Raw genomic sequence first — 21,588 nt, forward strand, 5'->3', positions numbered from 1 at the left:
GGCAGAGATCCTGGAGTGGTCGGCCATTCCCTTCTCCAGCTCATTTTACAGATGAGGCACACAGGGTTCAGTCACCAGGGTCCCAGGGTCCCCCAGCTGGTCGCTGTCAGGCCACATTTGAGCCCATGAAACTGCGTCTTCTCAACTCCAGGCCCTGTCACTCTGCATGATGGTGCCACCAAGTGGCCACACCAAACGTACGGCTTTCTCCAGTTCTTTCACCATAATCTTTTCAGGATCTTTGACAAGTGAATCAGTGGCACAACTGCCGCTGCCCAGCAAGTCTAACACCCACACAGTCCCCCGAACATTCCTGTAACGCGCAAGTTAGTCAGAAACACACAATGCCAGGTTCGCAAGAGGCCAGAGAATTCGCTTTGTCCAACCCCTGCATTTTACTGATGAGGAAACAGGCCAAGAGGCTGACCTGCTTGGGCTCAGATTTAGAGAGCAGAACCAGGACTCGCGAGGGGAAGCTATGAGGAAGTAGACTTTGGCGCTGTCTAAGGGGGTGGGGATCACAGCCTTCCACAAGTGAAATGGGCCATGCCAAGCTCATTGAGAACAGGGGTTGTCTCACGTAGTATTGTATACTTGCGGTTTGTTGATTGACTCATGGATAGATGCCTTGTTTATGATCAATTTTCAGCTTCTTCCATGGTATTTTCAGGGATCTTCAAAGTACATTAGAGGGGGAGGAGTCAAAGGACTTTTTGTTTGTTTTGGTGAGGCATTTGGGGTTAAATGACTTGCCCAGGGTCACACAGCTAGTAATTGTCAAGTGTCTGAGGCCAGATTTGAACTCAGATCCTCTTGACTCCAGGGCCAGTGCTCTATCCACTGCACCTAACTGCCCCTCAAAGAACTTTTGAGTTTGCAGAGTATTTTACATTTTCAAATTATTAGACTTTATTAAGAACTTGGCAATTTCAACACAATTAATTTTTTCCAAGCACTTAAAAGTTTATCAGATACTTTGCAATTTCAAACTATTTTGTGTTTTACAGAGAACTTCGGTTTTTCAAGGCACTCTAGAGTTTAAATAACTCTGCATTCCAGCATACTTTCCAGTTGACAAGCTGCTTTTTTCTTTTCAAAGTACTTTGGAGTTTACAGAGATGTAAGCAGCTAGATAGTACCATGGTGCATACAATACCAGGCCTGGAGTCAGGAGGGCCTGAGTTCAAATTTGACCTCAGACACTTGCTAGCTGTGGGGCCCTGGGCAAGTCCCTTAGTCCTGTTTGCCTCAGTTTCCTCACCTGTAAAATGAACTGGAGAAGGAAATGGCAAACCACTCCAGTACCTCTGCCAAGGAATCCCCAAATGGGGTCATGTAGAGTTGGACAGGAGTGAAATGATTTGACAGCAGCAACAACAAAGCATTCTCCAAATCCTCCAGATTATACAGCACTATTTATTGAATTTCAGGGCACTTTATAGGGTACATTATCAGCATCTTCAATCTCCAAAGCAAAGGCACGGCAGCATCTTGTAAGAGCACAAATGGAGAATTGAGAGCCTCCCATTTCACAGACAAGAAAACTGTCACCTGAAGAGCAGGGATGAAGCCACTTACCTGGGCACACAGGTTACAGCCGAGCTGGGACTCCGGCTCCAAGTCCAAGGTCATAGAGCTAGTTAAGCCATAGAGCCCAGCTTCCGACCCGACTCCTAACTGCTGTCCTGAGCATGTGTGTGTCATCTGGAACCCAAGATCACTAGATTCGGGATTAGAAGACCCGAGTTCAAATCTAGACTCTCCTACTTACCAACTCTGTGTTACTTTAACCCAGTCTCTTCCCATCCCTGGGCCTGAGTTTCTTCACATGCAAAGGGCAGTGGTTGGATTAGGCTATCTCCAAATTCCCATCCAGCCTCAAATCTAGGAGGTGGCTCCTGAACTTGGTTTTGAAAGAAATGTAGTGATTTCCAGCCTATTACATATGTGTGGTCCCTGTAACTTTTTTTTTTTTTGGTGAGGCAATTGGGGTTAAGTGACTTGCCCAGGGTCACACAGCTAGTAAGTGTTAAGTGTTTGAGGCCGGATTTGAACTCAGGTATTCCTGACTCCAGGGCCGGTGCTCTATCCACTGTGCCACCTAGCTGCGCCCCCCCAACATTCTTAAGCCTGGGAGGAGGGAGGAAGGGAGGGAGAGGAAAAGGGGGGAGAGAGAGAAACAGACAGAGAAAGACAAAGAGAAACAGAGAGAGAGAGAGAATGAATATGAATGTTTTCTAGGGACTACCAAGCAGGCAGCTAGGTGGATTGAGAGCTACACCAGAATCAGGAAGAGCTGAGTTCAAATGTAGTGTCAGATGCTTAGTAGCTGTGTGACTCTGGGCAAGTCACTTAACCCCCACTGCCCTGCAAAAAAAAAAAAAAGAAATGAGAGTGATGCTTGGAAATTATGAAAAGATAATAAAAGCCTGGTCAAAGAGGCATAAAAATACTGAAGAAAACAACACTTTAAAAAACAGAATTGGCCTAATGTAAAAAGAGACAAAAATTCACTGAAGAAAATAACTTAAAAAGCAGAATAGGTCACATGGAAAAGGAGGTACAAAAATTCACTGAAGAAAAGAACTTCTTAAAATGCAGAATTGTCCAAATGGAAAAAGAAGTACAAAAACCCATTGAAGAAAATAATTTCTTTTGGGGGGGGGGGGAGGGCTGTTTTTTGGATTTTTTTGGTGAGGCAATTGGGGTTAAGTGACTTGCCCAGGGTCACACAGCTAGTAAGTAAGTATCAAGCATCTGAGGCCGGATTTGAACTCAGGTACTCCTGATTCCAGGGCCGGTGCTCTATCCACTGTACCACCTAGCTGCCCCAGAAAATAATTTCTTAAAAAGTGGAAGCTAATGACTCAATAAGGCATCAAGAAGCAATAAAACAAAACTAGAAGAATGGAAAAATTAGAAGAAAATATGGCATTGAAAAAATAACTGGCCTGGGAAATAGATCAGTGAGAGATAATTTAAGAATTATTTGCAAGGGGGGGGGCAGCTAGGTGGTGCAGTGGATAAAGCACTGGCCTTGGATTCAGGAGGACCTGAGTTCAAATGCAGCCTCAGACACTTGACACTTAACTAAGCTGTGTGACCCTGGGCAAGTCACTTAACCTTCATTGCCCTGGGGAAAAGAAAAAGAAAAAAAAAGAATTATTGGGGGGGGAAGCTAGGTGGCACAATGGATAAAGCACCAGTCCTGGATTCAAATCCAGCCTCAGACACTTGACACTTACTAGTTGTGTGACCTTGGGCAAGTCACTTAACTCATTGCCCCCCCCCCACACACACACACAAAGAATTATTGGACTACCTGACAGCCATGTTTTTTAAAAAAGAGCCTAGATACCAAACTTCCCCTTTTATTGGTGATTGCTGGCCTTATGAATAAACTGCACCTGCTTGGAACTTTGTGCCTCAGTTTGCCTTAATTTCGATGGAGACAGTAGTAAGTCAGAAAATTGTTAAAGGGAATAGAATATAATTTAAGATAAAGTATTAAGTGTCTCCCACCCCCACTTTCAGGCCATAACAAGAGACAGCTTGGCATTGTGGAAGGAGCCAGTGACTTGGAGCTGAGAAGGTAGAGAGGTGTAGATCCCAACAGGAAAACTCAGCAGCTGAATCGCCTTGGACAGCCCCCTTGACTTCTCCAGGCATTTTTTCTGATCTCTAGTTATTCATTTCTAGATAGCCTTCTTAGGCTTGCAAAGCACTTTGTTCACATAAGGTAGAGAGCAGTAATAGTATTAATTCCCCATTTTTCAAATGTGCTTGTGGAGGCTCGGAGATAAGTGACTTAATGTGAGGTCACACAGGTAAGCCACTCAAACCCAGGGGACTATTAACCTGAAAATTAATGAAACTATCAATATAGGAAAAATAAGGTCTTTAATTGGGACAGAAGATCTATAACTTGGAATATCACAAAGCAAGAATGCTAGGAATACCCAAAGATGGGGACTGAGGACAGGGTTTATAGGGGGTAACAGAACAAAGGGAACTATGAGACTGCCCTTGTGTTAAGTATAGAAGCCACTTTAGAAGTTACTTAATATAAATGGATCCTTTTACATAAAAACCTAAAGTCCCTGAGTAAGGTGGGGAATCTTTGGGGGAGATCATAAGACTAAATAATCTTGAATCACAAAGATTGGTTTGCCCCAGGCAATTCATTAGCCTGGGAATGGGAAGTAGGTGGGGGATCAGTCAGTTCTCAGTAAATTGTTTTTATCCGGACGAACTCCAAATTCAGTACAAGTTGCCTCCTGACACCTACCTGTGAAACTCCCTGCCTCCTGTCTACTCCACCCCCATCTTCCTTTCTTCTTTACTCCCCCAGCCCCACCCTGGTCACAAGGCCCTAGTTAGGGAGTAGCATCTCAAGTTGAAAGCATCTCCAGACGATGCCCATGCACACAGGCAGACACACACAGCTCTACCCAATACACTTCTCATTCCCTGGTGCGCCTGGCTCAGTCCCAACAGAGGCTCGATGCATTCCCCTCAATCCATACTTTAATGCACCAAAACCCAGAAAATGTTTTGAAAAAGGATGGATAGGAACCCTCTTCCCAAACACCACCTGCAGTATGCATGGGTTTGTTGACCTTCTTTACCCAGTTAAACCAAGGGTCCTCTTTGGACTTTCAAATTGACTGATCTCTTGAAACAAAAGTGTGTCCCAGCCAGTTTCCGGGGCTAGCGCCAGGCTGATGTGTTGAGCTGAAATCCCAGCTTTGCGGTGTCTTCTTTCTCTCCCAAATTTTCCCTCCCTGTGTCCCCCATGTCCCATGCTTCCCTCCTACTTTGAATGACCAGGCGTCTCTGGAGAGCGTGGCTCGTGCCTTGATCTTATACATCTTTGTGAGGAACTCGAGGGAGGGGGGTCAGAACTGTGATCAAAAGGCTGATAATTCTTCCCTTTGTTAAAGGGGATGAGTCGCTGCCTAGAAGAAGCAGAAGCAAAATAAAGGGAGGGGGAAGAACAGCAGCAGATTCAGACAACTGGCCGGCCTGTAAAGGATCATTATAACATCCATCGTGTCATAGCTTTAGAGCTGAACAGGACCTTAGAGAAGTCCCTTTTTACAGATGTTGAAATGGAGGCCAAAGAGAGGTTAGCAATGGCTCCGAAGTCAAACAGCAGTATGAGGCTGCACTAGGATTTGAACTCAGGACCTCTGACTCCAACACCAGGCTAAAGTGTCTTCTAGCTCCTTCCATCTAGTGCTTTATGGAAGATCATCAGGGATAATTATCCTCTTTGGACAGAGGGTCCCTGCAAAGGTCTTGCTAGAATGCTAGACTCACAGAGTGATAAGACCTGGTCTGAGTCTTGGATTCAATGCTATGTGGCCAAGTTCCTTTCCCTGCTGGAGGGAAATTCAACAAATATTTATTAAGTGCCTACTAAGAGCAGCTGGGTGGTGCCATGGATAGAGTGTAGGACCTGCAGTCGGGAAGACTCATCTTCCTGAGTTCAAATCCAGCCTCAGATACTTCCTAGCTGTGTGACCCTGGGCAAGTCACTTCCCCCTGTTGGCCTCAGTTCCTCATTTGTAAAATGGGCTGGAGAAGGAAATTCCATACTAGAGTCAGACGTGACTGAACCACAATAATTCCATTTTAATTTGGTTCAGCTGAAGTACAGGCAGCAGGAAGGTAGCAGCTGGGGCCAATCCTTCTAATGAGGGCACTAGACACTCCTACTCTGGTTTCTTGTAGGCAGCTGTTTTGTTGGTCCTTCATTGTCAAAGAGGACCAGGACATTGGGGTGATGCTGTGACTTGCAGTGAGTTGGATTGAAGTGAGGCAGGGCTGTGCAAGGTCACCAACCTCACTCTCTTCTCCAAAGCCATCTGGGGCCAGTGGCAAGATCTACATCAGGACGACTAGAGATGGCCCAGGATGTTTGAGGCAATTAAGGTTAAGTGACTTGCCCAGAGTCACACAGCTAGGAAGTGTTAAATGTCTGAGGTCAGATTTGAACTCAGCTCCTCCTGACTCCAGGGCCAGTGCACTATCCACTGTACCACCCAGATGCTCCATGGATATTACTGAGGCACAAAGGAAAGGCATGTGAACACACACACACACACCTCTCTAAAATGGAAACTCTAACAGTCAGACACTTTGTTCGAATGATCTAGATGACCTTTGACTTATAGCTCTGACAGTCTGTGTTCTTGAAGGTCCCTTGCTCGTTTAACATTCTGTGACTTAAATCATCCTACCTGAAAGCTGGTCTCAGGAACCTGGACCTCCCAAGCCACCCATCCATCCTCAGTACACCCGGCCCATCCCCCAGGCCCTAAATCCCAGGGTCTCTGGACTTCACTTACTGTAGGATTGACTCTTTCGTGTAGTCTTCACACGGATAGCGGTCAGGTTTGGACAGATAGAGTGACCGGTACCGTTGCTGTCTGTCTCTTGCCTCATGTTTTGTGCTGTTGTACCGTCCAACACCCACAGGGTTCTGAAGGGAGCAAGACAAAAACAGGCACCTGCAAAGCGGTTGGGTGTCTAGACTTGCCAGTGGACACCTCCTCCCAGCATGACAGGCCTGGAGGGAAGTCAGAGGCCACATTTCTTCTGACCTCTGTTTGGTCCCAGCTTGGTTTGTCCATATTTGTTTGCGTGTCACCTCCCCGGTTAGATTGTAAATTCCTTTGAAAGGAGAGCCTCCTTTTGCCTCTTTTTGTATCCCCAGAACTTATCACAGTGCTTGGAATATAGTAGGTGCTTAATAAATGTTTATTAATGGACTTGTTTTCTGCAATTTTCATGCTTTTTTTTTTTTTAAGTGAGGCATTTGGGGTTAAGTGACTTGCCCAGGGTCACACAGCTAGTAAGTGTTAAGTGTCTGAGGCTGGTTTTGAACTCAGGTACTCCTGACTCCAGGGCTGGTGCTCTATCGACTGCACCACCTAGCTGCCCCCATGCATTTCTTTTTTTTTTTTTTTTTTAATTTTAGCAGGGCAATGAGGGTTAAGTGACTTGCCCAGGGTCACACAGCTAGTAAGTGTCTGAGGCCGGATTTGAACTCAGGTACTCCTGAATCCAGGGCCGGTGCTTTATCCACTGCGCCACCTAGCTGCTCCCCTATGCATTTCTTTTTGAGGTCAAGCAGAATAAGGCTAAACCCTCTTCTACAGGGCGGGCCAGAGTCATGGTAGGTTTTGGGTTTTTTTTTTTTTAATTCTTGCGTTTTTTGGGCAGGGCAATTAGGGTTAAGTGACTTGCCCAAGGTCACAGAGCTAGTAAGTGTCAAGTGTCTGAGGCTGGATTTGAACTCAGGTCCTCCTGAATCCAGGACCAGTGCTTCTTCCCCTGCACCACCTAGCTGCCCCCCAGAGTCATGTTTTAATAACTTTTTGAAAAAATTTAAAAAATTTTTTCACCATTTATCAGATTTATATATACTGTATATACTGTATACAATGCTATTGATGGTATTGAAAATTTTAAAATCAAGGAGTTTTAAAATATTGAAAGCCCTTTTTTGGCCCATCCTGTATATAGCAGATAATCTCAATCAAGCAATATTTAGTGGACCACAAACTCTAACTCAATAGCCATCCCACTTCTTTATTTTCCCAAAGGACCCAATACCCCAACCATCCCATATCCTTATTTTCTGACCACTCGGGATCTGAATTGTGGGGTCCCTTGGCAAAGGTCTCAGAAAGACTCCCCCACTCAACTACTTTTCTGTGACTGACATAAGATGAGGTCATTGGTTTCCCTCACAGAAATAAGAGCGTAGGATGCTTGGGTTTCTTTATTCCTCTTAACAGACCCAGATTTAAGGTTGGTTTCAATTTTTCCCAAAAGGAAGTGGGATGGCATCCTGCTGCCATATCCCTCCTTATTTTGACTCCTGGCCATACTGGCTTTCCTTTCTCCTTGTCCACCCCTTTTTCCCCTCTTTCTTTCTTTCTTTCTTTCTTTCCTTTTTTTTTTTGGTGAGGCAATTGGGGTTAAGTGACTTGCCCAGGGTCACACAGCTAGTAATTGTTAAGTATCTGGGGCCAGATTTGAGCTCAGGTTCTCCTGAATCCAGGGCTGGTACTCTATCCACTGAGCCACCTAGCTGGTCCTTTTGTTTTCTTTTTTCTTTTTGTTTTCTTTTTGTTTTTGGACTTACCGTATTTCCAACAAAGTTCTGGTAGGATTTCAGGTCTACCCTCTTAGAAGAAGATCCAAATGGATGCTGGTTGCTTAACTCATAACCCGGCACAGGTTTAGGGTTGTAGGAGCCTGGGCCCAGGTTACACTAGGAAAGAGAAATGATGGGTGGAGCCAGGCAGAAGATCCCAGGACTCTTCCCTTCCCTCCTCCCTCCTCCTCTGGGCAAGTTTCCCCCACCCCCTACCCCCTTCCTTGGGAGGCAACAGAAAAATTCACCTCAGGGACGTAGGGCAATGGGAGAAGATGAAGGACTAGCTAGACATGCACATGGCGACCTGATTTTAGGAGCATGGCGGACCATTCTATGGAGAGGTTTGCTCACAACAGCTCTGTGAGATGGGCAGGACAGATATGATGGATTTATGGATAAGGAAACAGAGGCTCAAACACAGTTTACAGATGAGAACCTAGGGCTCAGCTCTCATCCATTGCCACATGAGACCACCCTCAAAGGTCCTCCAAGCTCTTTCTCAGGGGCTTTCTTCCCAGTGCACAGGCTAACGGGTTTAGAACTGGGATGATTGGTGAGTTGCCAAGGGTTGGCCACCATGGCCAAGAAAATGCCCACATCTCTCACTGAGAAGGCATGAGGACCCAGGGCATACAGCATCCCTTCTCAAAGTACTAGTGCAGTTTATCTCAAAGGAGCTGGGCTTGTGATTTCACTGATAATAGGAAACACCCAAATTTGGGAACTCCCTCCACCCGTGTGGGTTGGCACATTGTCTGTAACTTATGCCCTTCAGATGGCTGCCCGGAGCATCAGGAGGTTAAATGACTTCCAGATTGAAAGTTGGAAGTGACCTTAGCAGTCATCCGGTCCAACCCCCTTATTTTATAAAGGAGGAAACTGAGCCAATACCCATTGTTTCCTCCCTCCCCTCCAGTCCAGTCACAAGCTCCCTAACTTGAGGGCATCCTAAACTTCCAGCTTCCCCACAGGCTGCACTCTCACTCCAAACAGAATCCTCTCTGGGGGCAGCTAGGTGGTGCAGTGGATAAAGCACCGGTCCTGGATTCAGGAGGACCTGAGTTCAAATCCGGCCTCAGACACTTGACACTTACTAGTTGTGTGAGCCTGGGCAACCCTCATTGCCCTGCCGCCCCCCCCCCCAACAAACCAGAATCGGCTCTGAGGAGCTTTTCCTGCTAATCTCCCTTACCTCCCTCTTCCCAGTTTATCAGCTGCACACAAAAACTGCTCCACCAGCAGTTACAAAATCCCCAGGGGTCAGCTATGAGTAGGAGTATCAGGCCTGACTCCCTCTTATGTACTGGGGGAGTGGGGAGTAGAGGAGGGGGAGTTAAGCACTGGGGATAGCTGCCCAGACAATGTGAGGCTCTTTCTTTTCTTTTCCTTTTTACAAAGAACTTCTAAATTTATGTACACTTCTACCACATATAATGTCTAAATGGGTATTCCATGGAATTAAGGGGTAAATCATGACTCAATCAACAAGCATTTAGTAAATACCAACTGTGTGTCAGGTAGTAATAAGAACAAGCATCTATTTAGCCTTTAAGGTTTGCAAAACACTTTGACAAGTGTTATCTCATCGGATCTAGCAAGGGTCGGGCTAAGGAGAAATACACAGTAGCAGTGGATGATTCCCTGCTGAGGGGAGAATTGGATATAACGGTAGAGGGCTCTCCCATCTTGCACTTTTCCAGGAGGTGATGGAGAACCCACCCAAACAATGTTGGCTAGTACCCACTGCCGGTAGGATTTATCTGGGCACAAATGATACTGTCAGAAGAAGCCTGGACAGCATGGATGGGATTCACAGAGGGAAGGATAGAGGAGGAAATCCAGGTGATGAGAAAACAAACCACAGGAATCACAAACTATCTTTCCTTCAAAAAGATTACTTCCAGGAAGAAGGAGAAGGCTTTGGAGAGAGAGAGAGAGAGAGAGAGAGAGAGAGAGAGAGAGAGAGAGAGAGAGAAGGTAGAGAAATGGGCTGGATATAGAAGGCATTGATGGCACTTACAGCCGGGAAAAGACCGAGGGGTTTAGCATTCACGTATCAAGATCCATTAGGTAAAGCACAGATGGTGGAGCAGGTGAGCTCCTCCTTGCCACGTCCCCCTCCCCACTCTTCTGCTCCATGGCCCACCCGCTCCGGACCAGGCTGTCTCTGCTCCTCTGCAAAACCTAATCTATTCATGGGAAAAGGTCACAGAGGACCCTCAGGGCTCTCCTCCCAGTCCCTGGGCCAACGTGAATTTTAAACAGTCACTACGGGATGGGAACAATAATAATTCTTTGGTTGGAGTTGGGGGAAGGGAACGGAAGGGCAGGGCAATGAAGGTTAAGTGATTTGCCCAGGGTAACACAGTTAGTATGTGTCGAGTGTCTGAGGTTGGATTTGAACTCAGGTCCTACTGAATCCAGGGCCAGTGCTTTATCCACTGCGCCACCTAGCTGCCCACCTCGATAGCATATCTGCTTGTATAAATTAAAGAATAAAAATGTACAAACCGGCACAGATGAGATTGCTAGGCAGCCAGGTGGTGCACTGGATGGAGCACCAAGCCAGAAAACCTGAATTCAAATCCAGCCTCAGGTACTCACTAGCTATGCGATCATGGTTGTCATTTAATGCCTCAGTTTCCTCAACTGGAAAATGGGGATAATAACAGCAGTTGCCTCTCAGGGTTGTTGTGAGGAAAATGCTTAGCACAGTGCTTGGCACGCAGGAAGCACTATATAAATGTTAGCTATTATTATTATTGCTATCGAATCTTCTGAAACCAAGTGACAAATGTGTCTGTGTATATAAACACATATTATGGGGACAGCTCTTCAAAAAGTTATACTTCATAAACACTTCAGAAAATGGATCTTAATATCAAGACATCAGAAATTTATAACCAAATGGGGTTTTGGAGGCCACTCTCAATTTACAAAGGAGGAAACTTGCAAGTTAGGTGACCTGCCCAAGGTCAAACAGGTGGTAAATGGCAAAGCCAGGATTTGAACCCTTTGACTCCAAATTCTGTGTTCTTTCCATCACACCATACTGCCTCCCTTTAAAAGCTGCCGACCCTCGTGTAGTCCAACCCCTTCATCTCAGAGGAAGAAATTGAAAATCAGAGATGAGATGCTCTGTTCCAGGTCACATAATGAGTCTATGGAAGATTTGAGATCACAGTCCATGTTTCTCTCCCAGTTCTCACTATCTCTCCTAAGGCACTGGAGGGACCCGGAAACATGGACTTAAATGAAGAGGGAGGGCAGGACCACCTGTATCTGGGAAGGAAGGAGAAGAGAGAAGCAGAGTCCACTGACCTGCTTGATGGGCCACTGGCTGAGAGTAGAACAGAATATCCTCTCAGTGGGCACGGCTGGGTTCCGCGACAGCTTTCCAAAGACTCCATGTTTCTTCCTGGCATCTGAATTCAGCTCGTCCACAAAGCTCTTGAATGAGAACAGCTCAAATGGCTTTTTTTTCTAGGGTCCAAGAACAATGCAGAGAAATGATAATAAAGAAATAAAGGACATCTTCCCTACAGTGGGAATGTGCTGTGACCCATAAACAACTGGATAGAATTCAAAGCTTGTGATGTTTGGGCCATTCTGGGCTCCCTTATCTCCTCTTCATCAGCTTCCACAAGTTCAACTCTTATCTCTAGGAATATGACCAAAGTGCTCTTAGGTCTGACTGTGACCTGATCAATCAACTCCAGTGACTCCCTGTCACCTCCTATTTGACATTTCAAGTCCTTGCAAGGTCAAATAATATGCACAATTTTATGATAATTTGGGCATAATTCTAAATTGCTCCCCAAAATGGTTGGATCAGTTCACAGCTCCACCAACAATATATTAGTGTCCCAGTCTTTCCACATCCTCTCCAACATTTGTCATTTTCCCCTTCTATCATTTTAGCCAATCTGATAGACGTGAGATGATATCTCAAAGAGTTGTTTCCATTTGCATTTCTCTAATCAATAAAGATTTAGAACATTTTTTCATATATTATATAGAGAGGTGAGTCAAATTTATAAAAATACAAGTCATTCCCCAATTGATAATTGGTCAAAGGATATGAACAGTAATAACAGCAATAGCTGATACATAAGGGGCACCTGAAGGTTTGTAATACACTTCACATAATTTCACCTGATCCTTGGAAGCACCCCATGAATTAGGTAGATGGGGAAACAAAGGCTCAGAGTACCTTGATGATAGCCACATAGCTGGTGAGTGCTGGAGGTGGGATTTGAACCCAGGCTTTTCCTACCACCTGATGCTAACATTCTATGCTCCAAAGCCCCTTTGAGCTCTGGCTTTCTAATGGATTGTAGTTCAGAGCTTATAACCAAGGCCTTGAGAAGGGGGAGGGGGGCCAACTAATCCCTCCTGACTCCTGCCAGGGCTCACCAACTTTGGGGGGAGATGCGCCCTGCCCCTCCTCTATGGTTAATGCAGATGCCCCGGAATGAGTGACCCTCCCATGGAGGACCAGAGTACAGACCTGGGTGGCATAATGCCCATAAGCGATAGGCATGGACCGGTCACCAGAGAAAACATCATAAGGCCCGCGCTTGCTGATGGTCTTGGTCAGTAGTTCTTCCATTCCGCTTTTGAAGGTGTAGGTGCCCGGGGATAAGCCGCTGCCCTAGAATCAGAGGAATGACCAGCATTAGGAGAGTCACGGTGAGGAAATGCTCCATTCAGCCTATGAAACTCAGTGTGATTCAACAAGCATTGATTAAGCGCCTCCTGTAGGCAAAGCCCTGTGCTCAGAGCTGGGGGCAGGAAGGTGAAAAAGGAAGCATTCGGGCCCTTGTGGAGCTGCCAGTCTAATGTCGGGATCCCTGGTATGTCTGTGCAGGCGTCGGCTCCAGAAGGACCTGGACGTAGGAGCCAGGCACATACAGCCGACTTGGAGGTCGCATGGGCTGCTGCCCCATGGATAGAGGCCAACTGCAAGAACCCATCCATCAGTCATTCAATAAACAAGCATTTGTTCAGCACCTCTGTGCCCTGAGCTCTGAACTAAGTACTGGGGCTACAAAAACAAACAGATCCTTAGGGGGCAGCTAGATGGCGCAGTGGTTAAAGCACCGGCCCTGGATTCAGGAGTACCTGAGTTCAAATCTGACCTCAGACACTTAACACTTACTAGCTGTGTGACCCTGGGCAAGTCACTTAAACCCCATTGCCTGCAAAAAACAAAAACAGAAAGATCCTGCCCTCAACGAATTTCTATTCTATCAGGACAACTCTCTCTCTCTCTCTCTCTCTCTCTCTCTCTCTCTCTCTCTCTCTCTCTCCCTCTCTCCTCTCTCTCTCTCTGTACACACACACCCTCATGCATATATGTGTATATATGCATGTATACATATACAATAAATATATGGTAAATATGGTAGAGAGTGGGGAGGAGGAGAAAATAGCACTATTTTATTTGTGTTTTATCTGCGTGTTATGTATGTGTATATATACATATATGTGTATATATACATATATGTGTATATATACATATATATACACATACATATATGCTTTTTAGCGTGACATTTACAGCAATGTTATAAGATGCCTTCAACAAGGAAAAACACAACATCAAGGTCAGCTGCTGCACTAACGGTAAATTATTTAACTTGAAAAGGCTACAAGCCAAGACCAAAGTGGAGGGTTTGGTGCATGACTTAGATAACTGTGCACTCAATGCAGCCTCTGAAGCTGACATGCAACAGAATATGGATCGATTCTCTGCTGCTCGTGCTAATTTTGGTCTAACAATTAACAAGAAAACACAGGCTCTCCACCAGCCAGTACCACACCATCCATATGTGGAAACATCAGTTACAACAAATGGAGAAATGTGAATACTGTGGATAAATTCACTTATCTCGACAGTATACTTTCCATAGATGTACACAAAGATGATGATATTCACTGCCAGAGCTAGCTCAGTATTTGGGAGGCTCCAAAGGAAAGTGTGGGAGAGCAGAGGGACTAGGCTGCCCACCAAACTGAAGGTCTACAGAGCCACTCTGCTGACCTCATTGCTGTATTCCTGTGAAACCTGGATAGTCCTACCAGCGCCATGCCAGGAAACCGAATAGATTCCATGTGGATTATCTTAGGAAGATTCTGAAGATGAGCCGACAAGATAAGGACACTGAGGTCCTTTCTCAAGTTGAACGGCCAAGCATTCAAACTCGACTGCAGAGAGAGCAAATCGGGCTGCTGACCACATGGTTTGCATGCCAAATTTAGGCTTGCCGAAAAGAGTATTTAGGTTTTTTGTTTTGTTTTGTTTTGTTTTTTGTTGTTTTTTTTTTTTGCGGGCAATGGGGGTTAAGTGACTTGCCCAGGGTCACACAGCTAGTAAGTGTCAAGTGTCTGAGGCCGGATTTGAACTCAGGTACTCCTGAATTCAGGGCCGGTGCTTTAACCACTGCGCCACCTAGCTGTCTCTGAAAAGAATATTTTACATAGAGTTCATGAAAGGCAAGCACTCACATGGAGGTCAGAGGAAGTTGTCCAAGGACACTCTCAAGGTGTCTCTGAAGAACTCTGGATTCCATTGTGAGACATGGGAGACCCTGGCACAAGGCTCCCCAGCATGGCATGCTTGCATCAAAGAAGGGGCTGTGCTCTGTGAGCAGAGCAGAAATGCAGGAGCTCAGAAGGAACATGAGACAGGCAAATGTGGACACATCTCAGCTCCAAATGTTCACATGGACTATTTGTGCCTGACCTGTGGTAGAGCCTTCCAGGTTTGTATTGGTCTCATCAGCCATGGTTGGGCACAGTGTACCTTGACTCCAACATAGGGATGTCATTTTGGTCCTCTCAGGGAACAACCAACTGTATAAAAACGTCTATTTATTCACACATGTATGTATTTATGTGTGTATATATAAACATATGTACCTGTGTATAGATACACATACAAATATGTGTGTGTGTGCATATATACATCTCTCTATCTCTCTCTCAACAAAGTCTTCATGCAGAAGTTGGCAACTGAGCTAAGTACTGAAAGAAACAACTTGTCCCAGGCAGGGGTATATGGATTAGTGAAGCTGAGTAGGAAATGGACATGGAGATTTCTCAGACATCCGAAGAGGGAGAGGTAAAGAGGAAGAACAGCCTGGGGAAAGTCACAGAGCTGAGAGACAGAAGACCGTGGGTGAGGAACAGCAAGAGCGCCACTTTGGCTCGACTGAAGAGTGCATTCACTCTGGTGTCTAGTTGGGGAAACAAATTGGAGAATTAAATGCATTTCAAGGAAAAAAAAGACTTTTAAAATCTATTTTAAAGAGTTCATGGAGGATGATGTATACCAAGGCTGGACAGGTAGTTTGGAACCAAGGTGTGAGGTGTTTTAAATGGCAAACAGAAGAGTTTGTACTGGATCCTAAGGTTTTAACAGGCAGCCCCTGGAGTGGAGAGTGGGGTGACATGGGGAGCAACAGTGCTTATAAATGATGCCAAAGGGGCTGTTCACTTGGTGCAAAACTCATGCCAGGTCAGGCCTTGTGACACAGTTTAAAGACTGAGGGGGCATAATGGTGGGGTAGGGACCAGGAACACAGATGGGTCCCTGTTATTCAGAGAGGTTCCCCACCTGGGCCCTAGATTTGGGAGCCTTTATCCTCAAGTCCGGGAGGAGGAAGAAGGAAACTGACCATCAGGGTGAGAGGTGCCCTCCTGGCCTGGCCCTCGGCTCCTTGGGATGGGGCACCTAAGCCAATCACATACTACAGAGCCAAAGCAGTCCCCCCCCCCCAGTGTGGAAGGGGACCAGATGTTTTATGGGAAAAGGGGGGCCACCCAGGTGCCTCTGATTGACATTCCACCACTGATGATGTCAAAGGCAGGGAATGATGAATTAGGGAAGCTAAGAGGATGGTGGATTGGAAATCCATGGATCGATAAGTATTGAAGTATCTATCATGTGCCAAGCACTGCACCAGTTCATAAAAATAACTGGCACATCAAGTGATTCTGATCAGAAGATGTTCCACACCCATGGTCCCCCAGCTCTGCAAAGACTGGTGATCTCTGAGGCCAAGCTCAGCCCTTTTAATTCCAAACACGGTTCAACAAACTAAAATTAGAATCAGAGAATGTGTGTGGCCAGTGGGACCTTTGAGAGCAGCTAGCCTAATGTTCTCATCCAAACGGTGAGGTGACTTGCCCAGGGAGATTCAAATTCAGACCTTCAGACTCCAAATCCGGGGTGATTCTCCCGCCCCCATACCCCACTGTCTCACAGGTGACCTGTCGCATCCCTCACCCCAGCAGACATGAAGAGGCGGACAGCTTCGTGAGTGATTTGCAAGAGGTCAGGATGACCTGGGTGATGGCACAGGGACCATCTGAGCATAAAGAATAATGGGCGGGGCAGCTAGATGGCGCAGTGGATAGAGCACCGGCCCTGGAGTCAGGAGTACCTGAGTTCAAATCCGGCCTCAGACACTTAACACTTACTAGCTGTGTGACCCTAGGCAAGTCACTTAACCCCAATTGCCTCACTAAAAAAAAAAAAAAAAAAAAAAAAAGAATAATGGGCAATACAATGCAACAGTCAAAGTAAAAGGTGCTGATGCACCAGATCCAAGGCAGGAAGACTCGGTTTTCAAAGGGTAGAGGTGGGGGGAAGGTTCTCCGGGGGACACAGAAGTCCTTGAAAGCTGCCTTTGTCACTCACGATGTATGCTGAGTCATGCAGGTAGGGATGTAAAGTGAGGATCCCCTTCCATGCCCAAGGCCACTCCTCTTTTCTATGTGTCCCTCCCCATCCCCACTTTCCAGGTGAATCCTTTCTGCTGATAATGAGTATGGAGAGGGAACTGCCTACAAGGTGGAGAGAACACCCAGCAACCAGGTATATCCACCCTGGGCTTGCTTAAGCCACATTCGTGGCTGACTGGAGGAGTGGGAGATTCCATGGCGGTTGGAGCTAGCCTTGGGCACAGTGGGGGAAAGCACGACTGGAGTTGGAGTTGGAAGACCCAATTTCAAATCTCTCCATGCTCCTTACTTGGGTAACCTTGGTTGAGTCATCCCTGTTAGCCACCATTTTCTCTTCTGTCAAATAAGGAAGTTGGAGTAGATGCTTTCAAAGATCCCTGCAGATGCAAGCATTCTTTGATCCTCATCTTAGTTTGCAGAAAGGAGTTTGAGATGCTGTGTAATTACGACGACCAAGCTTCGTTCCAGAGAAGAGATTATCATTCTTTGAAGAGGTGGGGGACTATGGGTGTGGAACACTCTATTTGTTATCTGGACATTTAATGTATCTTTTTTTATCAATTGCTTTTTAAATTTGTTGTTACAATGGCTATCTTGGGAAATGAAGGGTAATGTAAAAATAAAAGACATCAATAAGCAATTTTTAAATGGTAAAAAATAAAGGTATTTTAGAGTATACTTTGAGCACTTATCTCCACTGCCACCCATACCCCCTAAGCCTGGTAGAACAACTGATGAAGATATAGTTCCCCCTCACAGTAGAGGGGACTCCTTGTAGGAGGGGGCTGGTAGTACCTCTTACTTATGCCTATGTTTTTGCATGCCCCCCGGTGCTGAGCGCTGGGCACCACACAAGGGAGATGTGTTACAAATGCTTGATGAATGAATGTATGCTGGAGAAAAGCCCCCTGGACTCACCTCAGTAGAGAGTTCAAAGGCCTTCTTAGCCTTGGTGCACATAATTCCTTTGGTGTGTGATCGATCCCAGGCTTTCTCCTCCAGCTCTGTGTAGGGGTTCCCTCCTTTCCCATAATTCCCAGGCCCAGGAAAATAATTCTGTGGGGGGAGAGAAGGCACAAGCATCAGGTTATCCCAGGACTCGGCCAGAAGGAGCCATCCTCCAAGTCCGCCCACTCATTTTGTTTTTGTAACTTTGGGGCTGGTCTTTTGCTCTTGCTAAGTCTGTCATTTCCAGGTGCAGTGCCCTACCTTGTACCAAGTGAAGCCAGGTTATGCCACACAAACTGTTACAGGAAAGAAAAAATGGGCTCCGGGAATCCTGGAACCCGGCTTCCTCCCTCTGACTCTTAGTCCTGGGAGGTATTGGCCAAGTCATTTCAGCTCCATGGGCCTCAGTTTCCCCCTGTGCCAAATGAGGGGGTTGGACTAAATGGTTTCCTCCTGCCTTTATCCAGCCTCAGGTACCTACTGGGCAGTTACCCTGGGCCAGTCACTTCACCTCAGTGGGATAATTTTTTTTTTCAGGGCAATGGGGGTTAAGTGACTTGTCCAGGGTCACACAGCTAGTAAGTGTCAAGTGTCTGAGGCCAGATTTGAACTCAGGTCTTCCTGAATCCAGGGTCGGTGCTTTATCCACTGCGCCACCTAGCTGCCCCCCAGAGGGATAATTTCAACACCGACCTCCCAGGGTGATTGTGAGGCTCAAAGGAACCCTTTGCAAAGCTGCAGCTATTGCGTTATAACAAAGACAGACGTGAATTCATCCTTGCCCACTAGGTGGCGCCATGGTTCATGGAGTGCTAGGCCTGGAGTCTGGCCTCAGAAGCTTGACCCCTGGGCAGTGCCCTCAGTTTCCTCACCTGTAAAATGATCTGAAGAAGGAAGTGGCAAACTCCTCCAGTATCTCTGCCAAGAAAACCCCAAATAGGGTCACAAAGAATCAGAGACAACTGAAAAGCCACTAACAACAACAGAAACACGTTAACCCCAGACCCCCATCACTATCTTTGGGAATCCAAACCTGGGACCCAGTCTTCTTAAGTTCAAAACTGATTAGCACTGGCCCTGGAGTCAGGAGTACCTGAGTTCAAATCCGACCTCAGACACTTAACACTTACTAGCTGTGTGACCCTGGGCAAGTCACTTAACCCCAATTGCCTCACTAAAAAAAAAAAAAAAACTGATTGAACTCTCCCTTCAAACTTCTCTCTGTACTTCAACCAACCAAGCACCTATTAAGTGCTTGATTAAGTCACTGTATCAGGCATTTAGGGATATTAAAGACAGGAGAGACCATTGGACCATTGATACTTCTAATTAAGCTCCTACTATGTGCCAGGCACTGGAGATGCACAAACAAAATTGAACTTCAGCACCAATACCCCAAGAGCTGGTACGAGGAGCTGGCACAATATATAGAGTACTGCCCATAAAATCAGGAAGACCCGGGTTCTAATTCTGCCTCAGAAATTTACCATGTGACCCTGGGCAAGTCACTTAACTTTCATGTCCATTTCCTCATCTGCAAAATGGGCACAATACTACCCTCTACTTTCAAGACTTGTCTCAAGGGTAAAATGACATCATATTTGTAACGTGCTTTGCAGACCTTATAATGATGTAAACGTGCTGGTTAATCTTCCTGGGATCAGTGGGTAGAAAGCTAAAAGAGAGAACTCTCAGCTTGAAGCTTCCTCACGGGAGGGCTCTCCCAAAGAGGGATGGGCTGCAATTACTTTAGTGGAGGCCTTTGACCCGAGGCTGGAGGACCCCTCATCTGGGAGGCTGGAGGGAGGCTTTTTGCTGGACCAGATGCTGCTGGGGCCCCTGCCAACGCAGAGCTTCTGTGATCTCACTGCTGTAGCAAACCGTGCCTGATCATCAGCATCTAAACTGTATTTTGATACTTTTTTTATAGCCTGGAGAGTAATTAACAATTACGGGCAGCTGCGAGCCCCCCTCGCCTCCTGTGCACAGCTGTTTGCTTTTCAATTCTGGCTGCCCAGAGACGAACAGAGAAATTCTCTCTCACCCTCTCTTACTCGCAAGATACTTCCCAGCCCCCAGCTCACTCACGCAGAACCAAGAGGTCACTCTCCATCCTCCCTGGGTGCAACACCGAGGGGCCGGCTTGAGCAAGGGCCAGCATCAGAACCGCACCTGGCCACTCCTCTGGCTCCCACAGCCACAGAGACCTGTCAGCCCACTTCAGGTCGTCTGCAGAGGGGCTATGCTTTGGGAGCCTATGCACGTGTCATCCTGGATAAATCATTTTCTTCTTGGCACCTCAGTGTCCTGCTCTGTAAGACTGGAGGGGTGGGAGGGGCTGGATGATCCCCAAGACTCCTTCCAGCTTTGACACCCCCTGTTCTAAGGTCTCTTCTCTAGCTCTGACATCCCCTGTTCTAAGGCCCCTCCCAACCCTGACATCCCCTGTTCTAAGGCCCCTCCCAACCCTGACATCCCCTGTTCTAAGGCCCCTCCCAGCTCTGACATCTCCTGTTCTAAGGCCCCTCCCAGCCCTGACATCCCCTGTTCTAAGGCCCCTCCCAGCTCTGACATTCTCCATTCTCAGGTCCCTTTTCTAGATCTGGTATTGTCTGTTCTAAGGCTTTTCCATCTTGGTTGTTTTGTGTTTTAAAGCCCCTTTTCTCCCTGGGATTTTCTGTCTCTCCTCTTGTCTCCTTCTTCTCTCCCCCGGACCCTCCCCCAGGCCTGCCACTGGCCACCATAGGTGTTAGAGGAAGAGCTGGTGACAATCAAGCCTTCGTTCAGGTCTGGCCTCAGGTGTTTCTTTCCCGAGTAGGTGGCACTAGAAGAATCCTTTCATTGACACACAAAGAAAGAGGCAGCAGCTATGTAGGAAAGGAGGGCCCTGGGCCTGGTGGGGAGGAAAGCCCTCTCCCCACCCAAGCCTCTGCCGGCTGCAGATGGCTGCTGTTCCCTCTATCCCCACTGAAGGTCACTGCTGCCTTACAGACCAGATGCACGGCTCCTTCCCAGCGTCTGAGCTTCATGCGATCATCCATCACCACTGGGGCAAAAGGGAGCTCAGCAAAGAAGGTGGGAAGGTAGAGTAGAGACCACAGGATTGGGCGGGGGGGGGGGGGGGGCTTAGAACACTGAACACAGATTGTCAGAGCAAACAGTGTGGAGAGGGCAAAGACTGCTGGGTTTGGAGTCGGAGACCCTGGGTCTGAAACCTGCCTGTGCTGTTTACCACCCAGAGGCACCTTTGGACAAGACATCCCCTGTTCTAAGGCCCCTCCCAGCTCTGACATCCCCTGTTCTAAGACCCTTTCCTAGCCCTGACATCTTCACAGCTCTGACATCCCCTGTTCTGAGATCTCTCCCAGCCCTGACATTCCTTGTTCTAACTAATAAGACCAGAGCTCTAGAGCTGGAAGGGAGCCTTACAGGTCATCTGGCCAACATGAGGATACCACGGCCCCCAAAGGTCAGGTGTCTTGTCCAAAGATGCGGGTGGTAAAGAGCAGGGGCAGGTTTCAGGAGTATGGGCTCAGTCCCAGGCGCCATATTTTAGAAGGGAGCTGGAGTGGTCCCAGGGGAGGCAACCAAGAGAATCAGTCTATACGCATTCATTAAGCGCTGACTGCATGCAAGGCACCGTACTAAGTTCCGGGGATGTAACAGCAGCAAACCAAACAGACCCTGCCCTCTGGGAGCCCCCGGTCTAATGGGGG

The 21,588-nt window shown here is 46.9% G+C and overlaps 1 protein-coding gene across 1 annotated transcript in view; it reads right to left on the minus strand.

Annotated features, from left to right (window-relative positions):
• Positions 1-141: 141 nt before the first annotated feature.
• The window catches only part of LEXM (lymphocyte expansion molecule), a 35,317-nt gene continuing 13,870 nt past the window's right edge, over positions 142-21,588 (minus strand). The window contains exons 5-11 of the mRNA XM_044003064.1: positions 17,843-17,980; positions 12,684-12,827; positions 11,495-11,656; positions 8,159-8,287; positions 6,354-6,487; positions 4,818-4,958; positions 142-313 (exon numbers count right to left, since the gene is read on the minus strand). Of these exons, the coding sequence (XP_043858999.1) occupies positions 142-313; positions 4,818-4,958; positions 6,354-6,487; positions 8,159-8,287; positions 11,495-11,656; positions 12,684-12,827; positions 17,843-17,980 (1,020 nt within the window). The remainder of the gene's footprint in view (positions 314-4,817; positions 4,959-6,353; positions 6,488-8,158; positions 8,288-11,494; positions 11,657-12,683; positions 12,828-17,842; positions 17,981-21,588) is intronic.

The sequence above is a fragment of the Dromiciops gliroides genome, chromosome 4 (assembly GCF_019393635.1).
Source record: "Dromiciops gliroides isolate mDroGli1 chromosome 4, mDroGli1.pri, whole genome shotgun sequence".
Taxonomy (NCBI): domain Eukaryota; kingdom Metazoa; phylum Chordata; class Mammalia; order Microbiotheria; family Microbiotheriidae; genus Dromiciops; species Dromiciops gliroides.